Source organism: Hippocampus zosterae, chromosome 16 (assembly GCF_025434085.1).
Source record: "Hippocampus zosterae strain Florida chromosome 16, ASM2543408v3, whole genome shotgun sequence".
In the NCBI taxonomy this organism is placed as follows: domain Eukaryota; kingdom Metazoa; phylum Chordata; class Actinopteri; order Syngnathiformes; family Syngnathidae; genus Hippocampus; species Hippocampus zosterae.
In genome coordinates this window covers 13,700,574-13,721,005 of record NC_067466.1, presented here as the reverse complement: position 1 = coordinate 13,721,005, position 20,432 = coordinate 13,700,574, and the positions used below count along the sequence as shown (strand labels likewise).

The following is a 20,432-nucleotide window of genomic DNA, read 5'->3' as shown; positions in this document are numbered from 1 at the left end:
AATGCATGCACTTGTGTAATGATCAGCGTGAGGTGTCAGCCTGAATGAAGCTGCAGGTGCAGCAAACCAAAAGAAAAAAACAACAACAACATTGATTCAGCTGTGAGACCACAACAGAGTTATCCTTTATTTAAACTCATTTTGAGTGATGCTTTGAATCCCGAAAGTTAAGATCCAACCCTCACCAGAAACTTGAGGAACAGAAATTAGCTGTGTCACAAATTCTGACTTTGCAAAGATATACAGTACATAGATTTTTATTGTGGTAGATTTGTGGCGTTTTTGGAGATTCCTTTATCCTTTATTCTGAAAGGTATTGAACCTGACAATGAATATTAAAGGTCTCATCTGGTTTTGAAAAGTAAATCTTTTTTTTTCTAATCTTCAATGTCCTTTCATCGGGTTTTCAAGAAAATTAGAGGGTCATCATGCATTTTTTTTTCTCAATGCTGATTGGCTGTCGCGAGAATTCTAATCGAGTGGGTGGGCACTCAAATAATGACTATTGTCTCTACGTCACGGCAAACAACAGTTTTCCATGCCCGCCGTATTTAATCAACGATTGCGTACAATTAACAAACCACGTAAATGTCTAACATGGTCTACGTCACAGACTCGTTTTGACCGTTGTTGATCAAATGGATTTTGATGCCAAGGGTCATTGTAATATTCTGTATTTATGCAAAAGGAGCGTACTTTTGGCAGTGCTTAGTAGACCGCTACAAAATGGCCTTAAAATGTGCAAATTAACTTTTTTTTTTTTCCTTTTCCAAATTTCAGCCTTCATAACAGATTTCCATTCAGACTTTGAACTTGTAAAATCAGATACGGTGTATGCATCGCAAAGAAGACTTGCTGTCTTCGGTTTTATTACATCGGTCAAGCGTGACTGTCACCACATTGACAGTGGTAACACATTACTTATTCTCCTCATTGCCTTCAACTTCCCACTAGTTACAAATACTGTGAACACAAGTAACATAGAACTTCGACCTCTTGTCTGTGACCGAAGCGAGGGGGTAAAAAAAAAACGTTCCATGCTATTTTTCATGAAGCATTGACAGTCCAAAAGTCTAAGCCATGTGACATTATGCAATTGTCTGTCTGAAGACTTATAACAAGGTGCAAACATCAATTTAAAATGAAATATCAACGTCATATCTTCACAGGATTCAGAGGGAATGGGAGTCGGAGACAATCACTTGTTATGCTTACTGTTGTTTTGTACTTTGTTTTGGATCTTGTTTATGTGGTGGTATCGATCTGTTTTATCACTATGTACCGGTTCATTATCATTATGACTATTTGTATGATCTCGGCATTATTTTCACCATGGATGAAGAAGGGAAATAGAAATGGAGGATTAATGGAGAATTAGTAACTTTTTGTAGGTGCGCTTGGTCAATTTTGCTTGTTTGTTGCTGTTTATATAGTTATTATGATTTTAATTGTTTTTCATTGGTTTCTTCATGTTCAGGTCAACATTCATTGATTCAAGTCCAATCTTAAGAGTCCTTGAAATGCTCTCTTCTCGGCATGCTGAATTGCCCTTTTTGTTTTCAAAAGGATCTCCTGCTTCATGAGAGTTGCTCTTGTGGAGTAAAGTTCATGCGTGTGACAACATCACTGAAACTTTAACAAAATGTTATCAGAGAATCCTGCAATAACTGTTGAACTGTTGGCATGGTTGGATCCTGTCTTCACTGTGGGGGGGGGGGGGGGGGTGCTGCCCACCTGTCCAAGGTCCAGTCTTCTGCTGGACTGTGGCCAATCCTCGCACCGGGGCCAGACCAAAGCACTGTTTTTATTTTTCTGACTCCAAACCTCCTCCCGAATATTCATTGAGTATCTTCTATTCAGCATCTCCTCACCCAGAGTCCCCAGTGTGCTGGATTGTATCTCGGCTGACTTTGGAAAGGCGTGGTACACCCTGGACCGATTGCCAGCCAATCACAAGGTACGTAGAAACCAACAATCATTTACAATCACTCTCGCACCTCAGGACAATTTCCAGTCCTTCAAGTCTGTTTAGGAATGTGAACGCCACACGGGGGGGGGGGGGGGTGTTATGTTGGTGATTAATATTTTTCCCAAAAGAACAATTTCATAACAATGAAAAAAGCCTGAAAAATGACCATCTGCATTACATGGAAGTCCTCCTCCAGACAAACCACGACAACCCCCCGCCCCATCCCTTCCCACCCTCGTAAACAAACAGTCCAGACTGATGATATCGGCCTAATGTAGGACATTTGGCAAACAAGCACGTTTGCATTTATCAGCGATGAGAATAGATCTCATTTTCGCTGCGTGCGTCACCTGAAAACACCGTTCCTAAAATAGTGACTGTCTGCAATGCTGATTAAAATGTAAACTCATGCACATATGTTCTGGATTTCCTGTTTGCAGTTCCAACAGCAGGTCGACAACCTCGGGTTTGTCATTATAACCCCCCATGTGATCGTAAAACGTCATCCGTAATAAGGTTGTCCGTGTTCTTTATTGCCATCGGTATTGAGGATTAAAAAAACCTCGATGCATTGAAGGGCAACAGTGAAATGGAAATAACTAAAAGTAGTCACCCAGGCCGTTCTGGCATTTTGATCATATTTTATTCCGAATGAGTTTGGGTGTGATTGCCGTTGGGATTTTTGTATTAAAAAAACAAAAAAACAAAAAAAATCACCAGTCAGTTCACAAAGCCCGCAAAGCTCCTTGATCAACTTCACAGTAACAAAATTGCATTTTTCGCACCCCTCGAACGTGGCTGCAAGCTGTGCTTTTGTGCACAAATGCAAGAGACGTGAAAAATGTCGCTTTTGTTTGTGCCGCCGTGGGTTGACGCGCATAGAATTTATTTGAAAATGCGGCTGAACCGTTTGGGATGGACTGAGCACCTGGCATCGCTTCTATCGTGGACATTAAGACAAGTTCACATTTACGATAATGTTGATGACACCGTCATGCGGGCAGTTTAGAGTAGTTTGTCAGGGTTGGGGAGTTTCTCCAGTGTGGGCTCCATTCCCCAGATCTCACGGGCGTACTGGGCGATGGTGCGGTCACTGGAGAACTTGCCGCATCCGGCAATGTTGTAGATCACCTTCTTGGTCCATTCCTTGGGGTTCTGAAAAGAGGACGGTCCAGTAGTGGTTAAGAAAGCGACCTATTCATGATGATTCGAATCGAATACTCGTTACAATTACAATCAAGGCACATTGCCTTGCACAGACCTTATAAAGCGCGTTCACTTTCTCCTGGCATTTAATATAGTCTTCATAATCAGCAAAGACCTTAAATCTGTGTGGAAAAATGACACAATTAACTCGGCGAAGGGAAAAAAATCAGCAGGTACACAATTAGTCTCTGTGGTAATTCTACCAGCATGCGAGTTTCTAGTTCTACGTTAAAGGCTGTTATCGATATGAGACGCTTTTTACCTGTCGTGATTCATCAGCATGTTGACAATTTCTTTGAACAAGTCAGGCTGCTTTGGGCTGAAGAAGCCGCCGGAGATCTGGTCAATGGCTTGTTTCAGCTCAGGCAGGCGATTGTAGTACTCGTGAGCATGGTATCTACGGGCGGGGCCCGCAGAGAAATAATAACACATATACAGTATTATATAGTAATAACACAACTGTGTACTTGATTTCGCTTGATGTACAGTCAATCTTATTTTCAATTGTATTTGATCGTGTGGGTATGCAGTATATAGTTTCGTAGTGTCTAGTGTCATTTTAAGATTTGGCCAGATGGGAGTTGACGCCTTACCCTTTCTTGTCCATTTCGTCAACATCGTCCACCCTCATGCCAAAGATGAAGAGGTTGTCCTCGCCCGCCTCCTCAGCCATCTCCACATTGGCTCCATCCATGGTTCCGATGGTCAAAGCGCCGTTCAGCATGAACTTCATGTTGCCAGTGCCGGAGGCCTCGGTGCCCGCTGTGGAGATCTGCTCGGAGAGGTCGGCAGCCGGGATGACTGAAAGATGACAAGAGGTAAGCGCTCGACGACTCGACAGCAAGGGTGTCAAGTGTGCTTCAAGTGTCAACTTGATGCTAAGTGGGCCGAACCTATAAAATTGTCACATAGGTGATGTCGACGACAAGAAATTGTTGTTTTCTCCGTCTTTTAAATGCAAGAGTGGGTGGGTGGGCGGGGGGATTCTTTAAAACATGCCGATGTGTGCATTATACTGTAAGCAATCAAAGTGATTGTCAAGGCACAACAATGTCAGTCACCACGATGCATTTTTTTTTACACTTTTCAAATTCCTCCTGCGGCCAGATTGAAGCTAATAACGGTCCGGCTTTGGCCCACCAGCCTTATGCTTGATACCCTGCCTATGACCATGTTAGCTGGGCGCCAAAAGGAACCACGAGATGTGCAAGGAAAGCAGATGAGAGCAGCTGAGGTGTGAAACACCTTTCTCAGCGAGAGTGACTCTGTAGTTCTCCAAAAAGATGACTTTGAGCCGGTCTCCCACCACGGGATCATTGTTGACCACTTCGCCGATAGCTGTGATCAGACGAATAATCATCTTGGCAGTGTGGTAGCCGGGAGCGGCCTGCAACAAATGACATGTCACGCTAGCTGTGTTTAACCGCTGCAAACAAGCCCCCCGCCCCCTATCTAACCCACCCCCCACTGCAGACAATGCGGCCTCCAAGTCGAACGCCATCACTTTCATCCGGGACGCTTGTTGACCTCTTCTACCTGATTTTACAACAGCCTCGGAAGCTGCCTTCCCTCAAACTATATTTACTAGGTGGCAATTCTTGGGTGGACATACAACTAAGATTCTTGTGCAATCGCGCAACCTCAAATGGATGACATCATGTTGTTGTAAAGACACAAACTAGTCGAGGTGCAATCAAACGCGTGCCGATCGCACCCGAGCAGCGCACTCCATTTTTGCCTCCATTTTGTGTCAGCTGACAATGTGCAAACGCCCCAATTTTCCACGTCGGGTGAAATTTGGTCGGTTCGAAGGCACGTACCTTTCCGCCAATCATGATGGTTCTTGGTGTCCACTGCTTGTTGGGCTCTCTCTTGATTCCTGACGGCGATATGAGATTTTAAGCACCGGGGGGTGCCCCGACCGAGTCATTCACGTCCGAATGTGAATCGAGTGTCTGTTTACGGTTATAATAGGTGATGATGTGCAGACAGTTGAGTAGCTGCCTCTTGTATTCGTGGATTCTCTTGACCTGAACATCAAACATGGAGTTCGGATTGATCTTGACCTTATAGTGCTCCTCCAAGTGCACGGAAAACTTGAGCTTGTTTTCCTGAAAAATAACAAGGTTGACTTTAGCTCATCTGATAGTTGTAGACGCTGTTGAGCAAAACAATGCCGTGAAAAAAAGCGGAATCCTCTTAATGACAGGCACCCCTATTGTTGCGGAGACTGTAAAAGTCACATCATGGAGCTTTGCGGATTGAGCCCAGAGGAACAAACAGCGATCAAAAAGATGAACTTGACTTCACCTGTTTCACTTTGGCAACATCACGGATGAACGCTTCGTCGTTCACAAAGTTGCGCAGACGCTGCAGCTGGTCGAGGTCACGGATGAAGTCCTCTCCGATTCTCTTTATTAGACAAGAACGGGGAAAAAAACAAGTGATCGCGCGCCGCGTCTTTGAAACACAAAGCACGCCGGGATATCGGCGTGAGCTACGTGCGTTTTAAAAACAGCGCTCACCTCGGCGATGACCTCAGCCAGGCCAGGGTTGCACATCACCAGCCAGCGGCGGGGGGTGATGCCGTTCGTCTTGTTCTGGAACTTCTGCGGCTCCATTTCGTAGAAGTCCTTGAAGCTGCGGGGCAGACATAAATCATGACGCGGCGATAATAAAATGGCTCACGGCCGAAGGTGCGTGGCCTGCGACGACCGTATCGAACGTACACGGTCGCTTTGAGGATGTCTGAGTGGATCTGGGCCACGCCATTGACTGCGTGCGAGCCGACGATGCACAAATGGGCCATGTTGATCCTCTTTTGTCCTCCTTCTTCAATGAGGGACATGCGGCCCAGACGATCATTGTCGCCGGGGAACCTTGCCGCCACGTTCTGCCAAAGAAAAGGCCATTCAATGCAAATTCATAGAATCGTTTTCATTGCTGTTTTTGTGCACGGCAGGAGCGTGCCCCAACTTTACTTGGAAATGCTGTGAATGTCGCACAGATAAATGAAATTTTTCAACTTGAATTCATGGCTTGGCACATTGCTTCCCCAAGCGTCTGTCTAAATCTCGGCAGTAAAACCGGACTGACCGAGAGGACGGATTTGTGAGCCGCAAACAGAGGCAGGTCTCAAACCAAGTTATTTCCTGCTGAAATTGTGTGTCTGAAAAATGTTGTCTTCAAGCCATGATCTTTTGAATATATGTGGCTGATGGAAAAAGGGCACGGTGTTTAATTTGGTGGCTTCAGGGCCGCAAAAGAATCAGTCGCATTGACTTCATTCACTGGAGTGTAGAAACAGAGGACCTGCCGTTGGTGCCCCAAAGGTCTGAACTGGGGAATCAAGCCATGTGAAACTGAGACAGCGAATGATTCTTAAGTCTGCAATCTAATTTTCTGAAAACTTACACGCCCCCCAGGCCTGCATAATTTTACTCGTGGCTTTAACAAAGTCCCCTTGCATTTTATGGTCAAACGGAACTGCAATGTGCAGAGCAGCGCAAATGACAACAAGTTGCAATATGCGGTACTCACCTCTAGGTGGCGACGATTGATCTCATAGATAATTTCCAAGTGGCGGGGCAACAGATGGGCAAACAGGTCCACTGGCCATCGCTCCAGAGCCTCCGGGAGGACTGTGTGATTGGTGTAGGCACAAGTACGCACGCACACATCCCAGGCCTATGTGCACGGAAAGATGTGACTTATTTGGATCACTTTATGGTTCATTCTGGTGGAAATGAACAAAGAGGCTCAATGACCTTATCCCATGGAAGCTTCTCTTCATCAACCAGAACCCTCATCAGCTCAGGAATAGCCATAGCCGGGTGAGTGTCATTCAACTGGATGGCGACCTGATTGAACAAAAGGTTGTCAAATGCCTTTAGCCAGTTTAACCAAACGCGATTCCTCCACAATGCATTCGACAGAGGCGATTTTAAGAAAACCACAAAGACATACGAATGCGGTGTTTCAATTTGACACAATTTTTTTCCCCCTCCCTTCACCTTGTCAGGCAGTTTGCTGAAATCTGTGCGAGCAATCTCCCTGGAGCCAAACTTGGAGACCTTGAAGCGGCGAATGATGTCTTGCAAGGTGGCAGACACCACAAAGTATTCCTGCTTCAGACGCAGCTCCTTGCCCTCAAAGAACTGAGAAAACACACACGTGAGTATGTTTTTGTCTCTTACACACGTCATTTAAAAGGGAAAAAAACCCAAGATCAAAATAATTTATGGCTTTGCACAAAAGAGTATTTGGGAGTGAACTTCAACATGACATTTATAAATGAATGACGATCCAAAATTGCACGGCTGAGCATTTTGCAAAGAAATGAGTCTTGTGTCCACATTCGAGCTGAATGAGTCACAATGCACTCACTCTGTTTTCATCACTACATTCTTGTCGATTGAAATGGACAAGATAACCCAAAAGCAGTGCGTGTTGGCTAAAATGATATTCAAACTGTGCCTAAACATTGGGTCAACCGCTTTCTGCCCTCACTCGCTCAGACATATATTGCGCTGACACGGTTTATAGCTAAAGCTTTGGGGTTATCGCGTCAATCCCTCATTTGGAGCCTGTAAGGAGGCAACGCGTGGTGGTCACATTTTATGTCAGATTTAAAAGGCCATGGGAGATGAAGGCCCTGCGGTCCTTGCGGTCCAGATTATGTAAATCCATTTTTTAAGATTAACATATGTACCGGGTTATAGCATGTCAGCTGACAAAAAAAAAATAAATACAAATCTAATTAGCCTTCCTTTCTTACATTGTCATTGGGATACAGCACACGGGAGATGTTCTCCGCCAGGTTACGGTCCAACACAGCCTGAATGTAGCCACCAACGTTGACTGCACAAACCCCCCCACCCCCCAAAAAACAAGTGAATTTACAAAACCTTTCGGGCGCATTATTATGTTGCAGCACCATAAACTGTCAGGAAGCCGCATACAGTCTTTAAGGTTAAATTCGCATGGCGCCTTTGCAGACCACAGCCTCATGGTGTTGACGACGTTGTTTCTGTAGCCGGGGACTGGGGTGTCATATGGCAGAGCCAAAACGACCTGCCAACATATTACAGGAAGAGAAAGACCTTTCAGATTCGTAGATTTGACTCCTGATACCTCTATTAATATCTTTTTTTCTTCCCCCCTCACCTGAGTGTCAACCCATTTGACACCGTCTGGCTGATGCTCGGTCCTGCCATAGAACCGCACAGGGCGCATGTACTCGGGACGTGCCTTCTCCCAGGCGTTGCCATAGCGCAGCCAATCATCGGCCTCTTCAACCTTGATAATGACATTGCGAGTGAAAAACACTCATTAGGTGAGTACCTTCCGAGCTGACTCAGACCCAGAAAATGACAAGGACAATCAAGACGAGATAATGATAACACATAATTATAGATATTATTCACTTTATGCCATTAGGTTGCCAAAACCCACATCTGTCTTGAAATAAGACCCAGATATACACCGTATGCTTTTTTTTTTCTTTGCAAAGAAAACAGGGAAATTTCCAATGCTACGAACCTGCCAGCCGTTCATTATTTTCTGATTGAAGATACCAAACTCATAGCGGATACCATAACCGTAGGCAGCCAGGCCAAGGGACGCCATGGAGTCCAGGAAACAGGCTGAAAGGATCATTCTTCAAAATGTTAGCACTTGGATGGCTGCAATAACCAGTTGAAACTCAAACGGGTAAAGGTCATAAAAAAGCACACCGGCTAGACGGCCGAGTCCACCATTTCCCAAACCGGCGTCTTCCTCCATATCCTCCAGTTCCTCCATGTCCAGACCCAACTAAAGATTCCAGAGTGCACACATACGCTGATATTAAGGAACCCTTTCATAATGTACAAGCTGGTTTAAAAAAAGCATAAAAACATCTTCCATGCACCTGGTATGTGGCTTCATCACAGGCATTTTCCAGTGCGAGGTTCACCATGGTGTTCTGGAGGGTGCGGCCCATGTAGAACTCCAGCGATATGTAGTACAGACGCTGTGTTAAAAAAATAAAATAATGAGTATGCATCACCCGTTCTAAAACGTTTTACACCAAGTACCACCTAAAAATGCTTCATTCTCCAAGTACCACAATCATGATCGATCTCGGAATTTAGTGGAGTCGCTGAACTGCACTTGAACAGGGATTCTTTTGCATACCACTAGAGGGCGCCGGTGAAGTGAATCAGTGTTATTCAGTTGACCGCCATCAATCGCAGGAGATAGCGACAGGGCCCGAATGGAAATAGGATCATATACTGTATATTATAATAAGTTTAAAATTTGAATATGCAGGGAATTGTGAAAAAAAAACATAAACGAAGAAATGCGTTTGCGTGAATAACACTTGGGGGGATCCACAAACAGGTGACTTCAAATGCTGTAATTCACTGAAAGCAAAAATGCAATCTCCTCTCATATTTGACATCCAGTATCTCGTAAAACACTTATTGCCATCACATTGCACGCATGAGTTATCTTCCACCTGGGCCTGTTGAGTGCTTAGCCTTTGCCATTTAAGGTGTTTGATTTTTTTTTTTAATTAAAACAAAAAAATTCTCCCCCTCTTCTGAAATTGAGAAGGCGGAAGCACACCGAAGAGCAAAAGCAGAGGGTAGATGGGAAGGGACTAGGGGACAAATTACATTCTGCATTACATAACGGCAACATTTTGGTTTGGCAAAAATAGCTGCTGTGGAGGTCGTTGTAAAGGTCAGCCTGAGAGTGATATTCTTTCCTTGTAGAGTTGGAGTTCAACTCTGGAGCGGTTCGTCAACTGTAGTTGTGGGTCATGGAAAGAAATACTCATGACAGAGATTTAAGACTGCCGGAGTTCATTTCAGATTTGTTGCACATCTTAGCCGACTTTGATTTTGTCAATTTCCTCAGTTCCTGTTAGTCTTACTGTCCTGGTTGCCTTTTTAACGGATACTTATCAATATCATCAATACATCAAGCGTCTGTCACCCTCACTTTGCAGCACACGAGCTCACAGCTTGGTTCAAGGTTTCTTTTCAAGGAATTCACCTTTGACCTTTCAATCTGCAGCAGCGAACAAGGTCGATACAGTCGGGAGGGTCGGGTGCTTCAGTGTGAGGTTGCATCCCACCGAGGCTGGATTAAAGCTGTTCTAAAAATGTATTCCACTCTTTGAGTAAATGTCACCCTGCTTGGGTGAACACAAAAGGTACTTAAGTGACAGAACAATGACTCTCTTGGATGTAACAAAAGGAGAGGGGAGAAGAAAAAAAAAAGAAATCCCGTTTATTCTGCAGAGCGATACATTAAATAGCAAAGAACATTTTTTTTCTTTGTGTAAATATTTAAATAATTGATATTGCTTTCACTTGGGAGCCAAACCGCAGTTTGCAATTACATATGTGGCAGTTTACTATTGTAAGTACGGGTTCTCTCTATTGGTGCGTGCCATGCACTTGTATGGGGGCGGCAGGCGGGGGGGTGGGGGGAGGGGGTGGTAGATATGAAATCCAGTGCCCTTGGAGGCATGTGCTCGTGCGAGACAAGCGGAGGATGTGTGCTTTATGGTGAGGCGGAATAGGAGCAGAAGGTCACGGAGAGGTTTAATGTTTCAGCACACCGTAAGAATGGAAGCTTAGCAGCAGACTGCTAAGAAGCCCTTGCGAAGTTTAAATGTCATGCCCTGGCATTAGATTGTACCCGGCCTGCTCTTATACAGCTGAGGAATGACAAACCCCTTTTGCTTGTATGCAATGAAAACGTGGCTGTTCTTTATCGGCGGGATTTCCGCTTCAACAAGGTTGGTGTTTACAGCAAATATTTTAGCCCGGTGCATTCAAGGCAAGTCGCATGACTTTGGTTCTCAATGATCCACTCGTGTTAGGACTTTTTAACTTACTTTGGGATCTTTCTCATAGTAGTGCTGCTGGGTTCGGATCCACCTGCCGATCAAGTGGTCCCGCACAGTGTGGGCCAGAGCAAAGTAGTAATCCCTCCTGGTCGCCACATTTCTGTCTTTAGCCAGCGTGAAGTGGAGGTGCCTGTTGAAATTCTGCTTCAGCTCGCTGACATTATCAACGCCGGCCAGGCCTCGCACAGAGATCTGTTTCCTCCTGTCATGGTCGGACAACGGTTTGGACATGGCGGCTCAGGGTTGGCTAGCTGAGACCTCTGGGAGAGAACGTTTCACGTCAAGCAAGCGCCACCAGGCCCAGATACACAGATAGAGAGGCAGCACAAAGCGGGGTCGGGTTCAGCTTTTTAAAGGCGCGACTATAAATATGACAAAGAGGGAGGAGCTAGTTTGTAAATGTGGTGAAGGGCGGAGCGTACGCCGAGTAACATTTCAATCAAAGGCCTCGCCAACACTCATTTTCATGGATGATGACATTAGAGGAATCGGACCTCACCATTGACTCATCAAATTTATCTTCAGATGGGAATCACAATTACTGCAGCGCTTTTACACGTAGTCAAGAACATTCAAGCGACAAGAGGGACAAGTGCAGATGAACGGGAAAATAAAAAGGCTCTGACACAAATTCTTACATATGCCAGCGCATGAACATAAATATTGCACCAGGCGTAAGATAAGTGGTCGTAAAACCTTCAGGGAATGCGATTAAAAAAGGCATAAAATTAAATGCAACATAATTTGCAGTTGAGTTATGAGGAAGCATAAAAAAGTCCTTTTTGTTTACCGCATGTTAAGAAGAAAAAATTGCAAGTAAAAAATGTTGGAGTTTTTTTTTGCCCTGTAGCCCTCATCCTTAAATAATGAAGACTCTGGAAATAATGATACCTAAATATCATTTGTTTACGATTCTGCTCGTCATTAGCCACATTGTTATCCTCCTGAGCTCGGGTAAACTTTTCAAAAGTGTTCCAGCCGGGAGACGTGCCGGTGATGCTGATGTCTGGCAGCTATCCTGGCTAACTCATTTTGCCTCTCGTCATTGGCAGCAATGTCCAAGTTAGCAGATGGTATATTAAATCCCAACCAAAGTATTTTTATTTATGTATTTATTTATAGCGGAAGCAAAGCACAAAAAGTCCGCCAATTATCGTACTGATAAGGTGACGCTACATTTACAAATTGCCGGATGGCGTTGGAGCCATCTGCGTTGCGAGCAACCATTCCAGACTCGGTGATGACTGACCGGTCTTTACATCATCAACGTCTTGCTATCGCAGTACTGTCACGAGTCCTCGCGCAGCTGTGATTCAGACTCTTGCGTATAGATCGCATTCACTCAACAGCCCGCAGCCATATCGGACTCCAAATAATCTGCAGCCGAGCTACGAATGCCCCGCTCTATTTTGAGTTATTGCGCTGGCATGCCAAACATTCGTAAAGTCTTGACCTTCTATAAATAGTAACTCTGACCCAGTCCCAAAGGCCATGATATTTGAAAGGCATATCTTCGTTAATGTCAGCTGGAGCCAGCAGCAGACAACACCCGCCCGATCGCAATCACCGCGTCGCAAGACGCCGTTGTCGGCGAGCTGCGAAGCGGCTTTGGAAATTGGTTTGGCTTGTTATTTTACTGTCAACATGGAGTGGATTTCATTACAAGTTGACAGTAAAAGTACACGGCGGGGGCGGCGGAGAGGGAGGGGTAACATTAACACGTCCTCCCAACCCTTAGCGCACTGGACAAGACAAGACGGTGACAAAGGAACAACTGTGGCGGATTGACTCATAAATGTTTTTCTCATGGCAAAGGCTGTCAAAATACAATATTTGATGTGGTTTAATAATCCCCTCCGTGCTGTTACGTTAACGTCCCCGCATAGCCAATGACCCCTGCAACGGAGGAACCGTCACATAACGGATGACAGAGATTGAAGCTGGCGTGTCCCTGATTTGTCCATTATGATGAGCAAATTATGTTCCTACATGTCTACTGGCTGTTCTGTCAAATAGCGCATCAAGCATTTATAGACCACACTCGAGTTTCCGGCCGGATAGGCACGTAGTTTGTATTTATCAAGCAGAACCTTTTGACTCGATGATGAAAGCGGCAGATTCGGTTGTTAATCAAGATCAGCGATTAACTCACGACAATCACGGTTATTAGCTCAACCAAGCCGCCGATGGTCGCCGGTTTATTACGATAATCACGGGTCAATATTTGGCACAAAAAAACCTAACAAATAAAGGAAGCTAATTACTATTCTTGCTTTGGTAACGAACGACTTGAAAGTGGTGAAAGTGGGCAACATACTATTGCTCGTAAGAGATTCATGACCTGACCTGCTTCGGCGTTTAAATTTTTTCAGATGACATGTCGCTCCCTTTTTTATTTTCAGCCTTTAAAATTGAATTGTATTATACTGGGGCGGCCCGGTAGTCCAGTGGTTAGCACGTCGGCTTCACAGTGCAGAGGTACCGGGTTCGATTCCAGCTCCGGCCTCCCTGTGTGGAGTTTGCATGTTCTCCCCGGGCCTGCGTGGGCTTTCTCCGGGTGCTCCGGTTTCCTCCCACATTCCAAAAACATGCGTGGCAGGCTGATTGAACACTCTAAATTGTCCCTAGGAGTGAGTGTGAGCGTGGATGGTTGTTTGTTTCTGTGTGCCCTGCGATTGGCTGGCAACCGGTTCAGGGTGTCCCCCGCCTACTGCCCGGAGACGGCTGGGATGGGCTCCAGCACCCCCCGCGACCCTAGTGAGGATCAAGCGGTATGGAAGATGAATGAATGAATGTATTATACTGAGAGGTAATGTTTTGTAAAGCATCATGACCTCACGTAAACAGGTCCAAGTATTAGGCAAATTCAGGCATTTACAGCCTAGTACAGTTCAAGAAACCCCCCCCCCCCCCCCCCCGCCTCCCGAGTCTGAATGAAATGAATCAACACCTTTCTCAACCGGATTCCATGAAAAGCGCTCTGCGCCCACGTATCGTAAATGTATCTGAAAGCTTGTCTCGCACGATAACATGTTACATCTGCAGGGGGGGTACAAATGTTACTTCACGAGAACAATTCACCTTCTTGTCGCCATGTTTTTCAAATCATTTTTCAATCAGTTGAATCCAGCAGGGTTTTTTTGTTTTGTTGTTGTTTTAAAGGGGCACTTCGCAGAAGTGAAAATAATCAATGCGGTGGCTCTTATCGCTGGGTTGCAGCTGTCAAGTCAAATGGCTAGATGGGAGTCAGCACAGTCCTGACACCATTTAAAATGTCACCGGTCAACACGCGGCACCTCCAAAAGAAAAAGAAAAATCAGCTGTTCTAGTAGGCTTTTTCTGAAATGTGTTTTTTGCTTTCTGGCCAAAGTCTAAAGGTCTTGAACTGTTCGTTATGGGCTTGAGGCCTTCGGCAAAGGGAGAGAAAATTCAAAATAGCGCATTTTCAGGCTTTGTCGGGAATAATTTTGCAACTGAACGATTCACTTTCTCGATTGTTACACTCGAAACTGAGTAGATGACTTTTTTTTTCCTTGTAGATGAATATTATTTCAATGTAAAGTAATTGCATGACAGTCTCGCTGCTGTGTATGGTTAAAGTAACAACGTGGGCGATGAATACTAATCATCTCTTTCCTGTTTGGTGTTTTTTTTTTTCCCCCCTAGCTGAACTTTGTGACAGGGAATGTTGTTCAATTCATGCCAAGTGATTTAATTTCGTCGGCTGCTGTGTGATCAGCACGAAAGAAACACCGTCACCTGGTGGTAAATCTTCACTTGAGTGCAATTGAGGACGCAAGGACAAGAAGTGGGCAGCTTGCACCTCCGCTGCAGGTAAACAACCAAACTGCGAGTTCCTCATCAAAATCATGTCACAGTCTGGAGAGTTTTGAATCACAATTGTGAATCCGCCATAAAGCAATTTGCCCGCGCTCTCCGTTGGGGAAACGTTCCCTCGGCCGACGATGCTTTGTCTCACGCCGGTGTCGACCGTTCCCTTCGGTCCTTCTGCTCATTACGTCGCACGTTGGTCCCGCCTGTCGTCTATCCGTGCCTTTTTGGCTACCGGGGATGTTTGTTTGTGAGAGCGTAGCTTGGAAGCGACTGCCAGCGGACATGAAGCGACGGGGCCCGTTTTTCTGCGCTTTCAACTTGACGCTGCCCACTGTTCGTTTGAATGTAAATGAACACGGAGTGCTCAACTGCTTTGGCTTTGGTGGAACTTTGCAGTGTGTGTCTGACGCTCGCAGTCTTTTAGTTTGAGGACAAGCATTAAAATCTCATGCCGTTCACTCTCCGGCGGAACGCTTTAATTTTGTATGCCGCACGGTATTTTTATATTTACAGATACCGTAACTTTATTTAGTGATTTAAAATAGCCCCTGTTTGAGACGTGGCTGTATTCTTGTTTTGATTTCTGCAGCTTGTGTAGGAAGCCAACTCGTGGCCTAATTGCACCAGGCAGTCAAATCCACTGTGTCTCCTTGGCTTCAAACTGTAGCGATTCCAAGTCCGACAAAATCAAATTCCCAAAGATCAACAAATGAATTTAGGGAGCTCATGCAACCGCAGTAATTATTACATTTTTTTTTTTGCGCCAGCACAACGCTAGGTTGTGAAGGGAATGTAACGTTCTCGCTTTTATGGGGGCTGAGAAAGATCACATCCCAAAGGGAGGCAAAACGGGAAAACTGCTGATTGACTGAGCGCAATCATAATTATGTGCACGGAAGTAAAACACAAGGCTTGCATTATCTGTACTTTTTGCCGAGGGTTCCGAGTCTGATAGTTCTGCCTGGCCGGTTTCATTTAAAATATATCTGATATTGTGAAAAAGGATGCGACGTTGGGCAAGGCCGAGCTTTAATTTGAAATGCCGCTCGGTCTCATTACGACTTTGACAATGGCATTGTACGTTTTGTATGTTTGCAGGGTCGGCTGGCGCGCGTGGCATCCTCAACGGGGATACTGGTGTGAAAGTTCTTCAGCTTCGGGAAACCTGAACCTCAAAGTTTCAAGGGTAGATGTCGAAACTGATGCTAATACGTTCGCTTGGCTTCTATGAGCATATCAGTGACGGACTATTAAAAGCGAGTAGATTTGCACAGCAAAGGATCAAATCCCGACATTAAATGTAACCGAAACTACCGGCGAATATATATCCACATAAACATGAGCTGTCATCTGTGTGCTTAACGCTTTTGAACTTTTCAACCTGCCATGCGTTTGTGATGATTGTAATCGAGCAAAGAAGAAAAAAAAAAACAAGTCTGACGCTATAATCTGTTTTGAAACTTTGGAATTTGTGATCATTTTCTTGCAATTTCTAAATGGGAATCAAGAGAACTGCACAAAGTCTGTGCAAAAATCCCCCTAAACAATGTTATTTTAATTGCACGACAAAAAGCCTTTATAATATTAAATACCACAAATATACAGTTTGCAGTTTTTAGATGAGACCGCAAACGTGTTCTCCCCCATTTACGCACTCAGGCTGAATTGTTTTTCTAAGAAAAAAAAAAAGGAAAATACATTTGAGCACATACATAATTCATACGTCATCCTCAAATACAAGATAGCTTTGACTTTATCTCTCGCAGGGAAGCCTCGGCCCCTTAAAAGCACACCTCGGAAGGCTTTAGGGGGTTGCGCTGTCACTTGAAAGGTAAAATATTCTCCCCCCCCCCAAAAAAAAAATATCTCAACCTGCGTTACGCTAATGTTTGTTGTTTTTTTTGTGTTCTTGCATCATTTCCCATCCTTCATCTACTCGTGTTCTTTTCTGACTGGATTTCGTTCTCGTCTGTGTTTTCATGGCCGATTTGATATCAATCTGATGCAGCACAACCGGATGCCTGTTCTCATACACCACAGTCAGGAAATGTGTGACAGGGACAGATGGGACTGAACCGAATATTTCCAGTTGCAGACTTCGTAATTGCCTGTCAAGTGTCTTCCTTCCAAAGCTGCAGCGACTCGTGCCACCTTCCTATTTTGTGGCATTGACATATAAACTCACCGAACACCTAAACAATGTACGGTAATATGTGTCAATGCGTGAGCATAAACCAAAATCCTGCCTTTATAAAATAAAAAGAGCACTCAAAGGGACCACCCCCCCACCACCACCACCACCCTCCCCAAAATGGAGCAACTTGGGAAATCAATGATGAACAGCTTCTAGGATGTATACCATTTGATCCGTTTCCACTATTTCACTTGGAGACCGCGGCATGGCATATAATCCTACATACCGTACCGGAACCCAATCTGATGAGATTCTGGCAGAGTTGTGTCTGAACTTTTTCATGGGATTAGCAAATTAAAATTGAAAACGCTGCCAACTGCACAATCTGGATCAACGGCGCGAGCTTACATTGCAGATAATGGCGGCGTACACGCGGCCTCGTACAAAGACGGTTCCCCTCTTATCAACCTTGACATTATTTGTCTTATTTAATATTTGGATGATAATAGATGTGTTGCTTCTCAGAAATACCAAGTGAAAAAAAATGTTACGCAAATCAGGATGCTGCACACACAGTCAACAGATGAACCCACATAAATGAAAGCGCATGGCTCAAGGCTTTGTTTTGATTGTCGCTTTCAGAGAGGTATGCGTTTAACAACATCTTTATTATGTGGTTGGGCTTTTCAGTGGTGTAGCATTTGTCGCGGATCATTTTGTGTAAACCATATAAACAATCTTAAAAAAAAGAGCTCTCGGTGTGCTGCAGGGCAGTTTTAAACCAGTGCAAACTACAACCGCTATCATAAATGTTGTTCAATGAATATCCTCTTGGGGCGGTGGCTAACTCGTTAGCACGTCTGACTCACATTTTGAGATTCAGGGTTTGAAATTCGCCGTATGGAGTTTGCGTCCTCTCCACGGGGCTTTGTGGGTTTTCTCCGGATACTCTTGACTTTCCGCACACATTCCAAAATCATGCATGTTGCTTTGAAAGCTAAATCAGAGGCGTCAAACTCAAAACCCAGGGGTCCGATCCAGCCTCGACTTGATGTTTCTTGTAAACTGCCGCTGGTTTCTTCTTTTCATTTTGGAAGAACATTTGGACAGAATGTTCTACCTTTTTACCAGATATTCCAAGCAGCCCCCACCCCCCACCACCATCCCTTCATAGTGTAAATTGAACAAAAGTTGCATTTGTAAATATTTTCACTATTTAATTTACATTTCGGTCTTCTCCATGCTATGCACTCCGTCTTCCTCCCATGTTCCAAACACATACATTTTAGATTCACTGTCGATTCTAAATTGCCCAAAGGTGCGAATGTACTTCCTGAAAAACTCACTTTTGCAATTTTGTTCGCTTAACGCGCGAAGATGCCACAAGGGGGCGGCAAAGGCTTCGCTAATAAAGTTGTAATTGGTGTCAAGGAAGTACTCTGTTTTTTAAGTGATACATGTTCAACGAAGACCAAAATGTTTGTACGTCAGGGCGGGTGTTGCGTTTAGCACGGGTTGTTGGTGGAGGTTCCCAAAAGTCTTTGTTGTGCGTTTATATCGGGAGGTATCGAAATGATGTTTTTCGCTATAGCGTTAGCAGCGCTTGTTAGCCGTCGTGTAGCGTAGCCTGTAGTATCATCCAAAAGTACAGGAAACATTTGAACAAAAATCCACACCATTTTAAAAGACAGACCCCTGTAGTTTTGATGGGCTTGCTCGTGGGTACTTCAACAGCACCTAGTTTTCCACCTGCCTTCAATAAAATGTATTTGTCTTATTTGACGACCCCAACTTTGTGCTAGAATGGAGGCGCAACGTGCACCCAAGTGCTTGAACGCTCATGGAAATCCTCCATGGCAACGTTGGCGCTTGTTGATCGGGTAGGAAGCTCCATTGGTCCACGACGACTGACCGCGCCCTCAACCCGGCCGAGCAACCTCGCCAACTGTTAGCATCAAGTGTCAGGGGAGAGGCGGCCCCCAATGCTGAGGATGAGGAGGAGGGGGATGCTGCGGAGGAGAGGAAGCATCTTTGTCTGCACGGAGCGGCTCCGGGCTTCCCTCGCTCTCGCTTTCCTCCACGCATACAGCAGATAAGAACGACCGTCACAACTCTGAAGATTAATAACGCATCGTTTCCTACTGATGTTTTTTATCTTACCTTGATGCAGGGTCTTTTGTTTTTGCCTCTTCTTCTTTGGTGCTGTTTTTTTGGCCGGGCGGAATACAAAAAAAAGCAACCCTTCGCTTGTGTGTGGGATCGCCGGCTGAGGCACAGGTAACGACATCGCGCACCTCCCACACTCCAGCCGCAAAATGAATCTTATAAGCCGCAAAATGAACCTTCTTAATGAGCTTTAATTCAGCTAAAACGCGGCCGCGGTTTTTTTTTAAATGTGCGTGTGTGTCTTTTGAATGTCATCACTACGGAGTTGTTATTGTTGCGGGCTATTCCAATTCCGCCAGTGATCTACACTTTTTTTTCTCCATGAGATGTCGCCATGCTTGAGAACTCGTGTAAAAAAAAAAAAAAAAAAGCCAGACGTGATCCAATTCTAAGGCAGGTGTTATCCGTGTTGGGGAAGAGCGTGCAGCCCCCCCACCCCCCCCAAAAAAAATAAGCAGCACAAACCAGAAGGTTGAGGTCACGTATTAATTGCATGCCGGGAGACATGCAGTGCACGGCGGAGCTGGATGATGATTTGCATCAAGGCTTCAGCCACCAGCCTGAACAGGAGCCAAGTGATCCCATTGTGCGATGCACATGTTCATGGCTTGTCTTCATTTGGCCTAAAAGTGAGGTGAAGGTGCTGCATGCAGGCTCCCTCAGATGCCGTTGGTAGCCTATTTATTATTTGTGGGTGGGAGGGGGGCGGTCTGCGGGGAAAAGACTAACAACCAAGATAAAGGTAGGGGAAAGTACAACTTATGTCCTCCTTCCCCCCTTGAAAAACTTGGTCTCCGATGAGATTGTAAAAGCTTCAAGCTGCATCCGAGCATGTACACCTCCATAGGAAGCAGCCGCTGCCTCCATGTGGCGTCAGTTCAGCAGGGTGGGCCACTCAAGAAGGCGTGCAGTGGAGTTTCAACATCCAATCATTTTCTTTTTGTATATATGGAAAAAAAAAAGATGGAAACACACACACGTACTTGTCAAACAGATGACAAACGTGGGCGGCTGTCAGTAAATGTGAGATTGTTCTCGGATGCAAATCGGCAAGAATGGAAAAAACAAGCTCATTTCACGCCCAGATGTAAAGTATTTGACTTTTTTAATGCATGTACAATCACTGGTTGCTTTATTAGGGATGCATTTACATATACATGTTCCAAAACTATTTTTACAAAAGAATAAAGAAACTGAATTTCTAAAAATAATCTAGA

The 20,432-nt window shown here is 44.8% G+C and overlaps 2 protein-coding genes across 19 annotated transcripts in view; one reads left to right on the top strand and one right to left on the bottom strand.

Moving 5' to 3' along the window:
* Positions 1–2,481: 2,481 nt before the first annotated feature.
* On the bottom strand, positions 2,482–11,415 carry pygma (phosphorylase, glycogen, muscle A). The gene is made up of 20 exons (XM_052047152.1): positions 11,070–11,415; positions 9,087–9,188; positions 8,911–8,989; positions 8,717–8,820; positions 8,342–8,473; positions 8,137–8,248; positions 7,953–8,035; positions 7,189–7,332; positions 6,943–7,035; positions 6,716–6,862; positions 5,905–6,068; positions 5,701–5,815; positions 5,486–5,587; positions 5,139–5,286; positions 4,996–5,054; positions 4,421–4,562; positions 3,769–3,976; positions 3,438–3,572; positions 3,231–3,297; positions 2,482–3,124 (listed from the first exon to the last, which is right to left on the bottom strand). Exons 1-20 carry the CDS (start codon positions 11,310–11,312, stop codon positions 2,975–2,977), a joined length of 2,529 nt encoding a protein of 842 aa, XP_051903112.1. The 5' UTR covers positions 11,313–11,415; the 3' UTR covers positions 2,482–2,974.
* LOC127588424 (neurexin-2-like) overlaps positions 8,353–20,432 on the top strand; it is a 121,278-nt gene continuing 109,198 nt past the window's right edge. For 17 of the 18 annotated variants that reach the window (XM_052047139.1, XM_052047134.1, XM_052047138.1 and 14 more), the window contains exons 1-3: positions 8,372–8,510; positions 16,014–16,101; positions 18,852–19,326. The gene's annotated coding sequence lies outside the window, so the exon portion shown is untranslated. Of the gene's footprint in view, positions 8,511–14,747; positions 14,916–16,013; positions 16,102–18,851; positions 19,327–20,432 lie in introns of all 18 variants that reach the window. The other variant, XM_052047132.1, reaches the window with a different exon arrangement.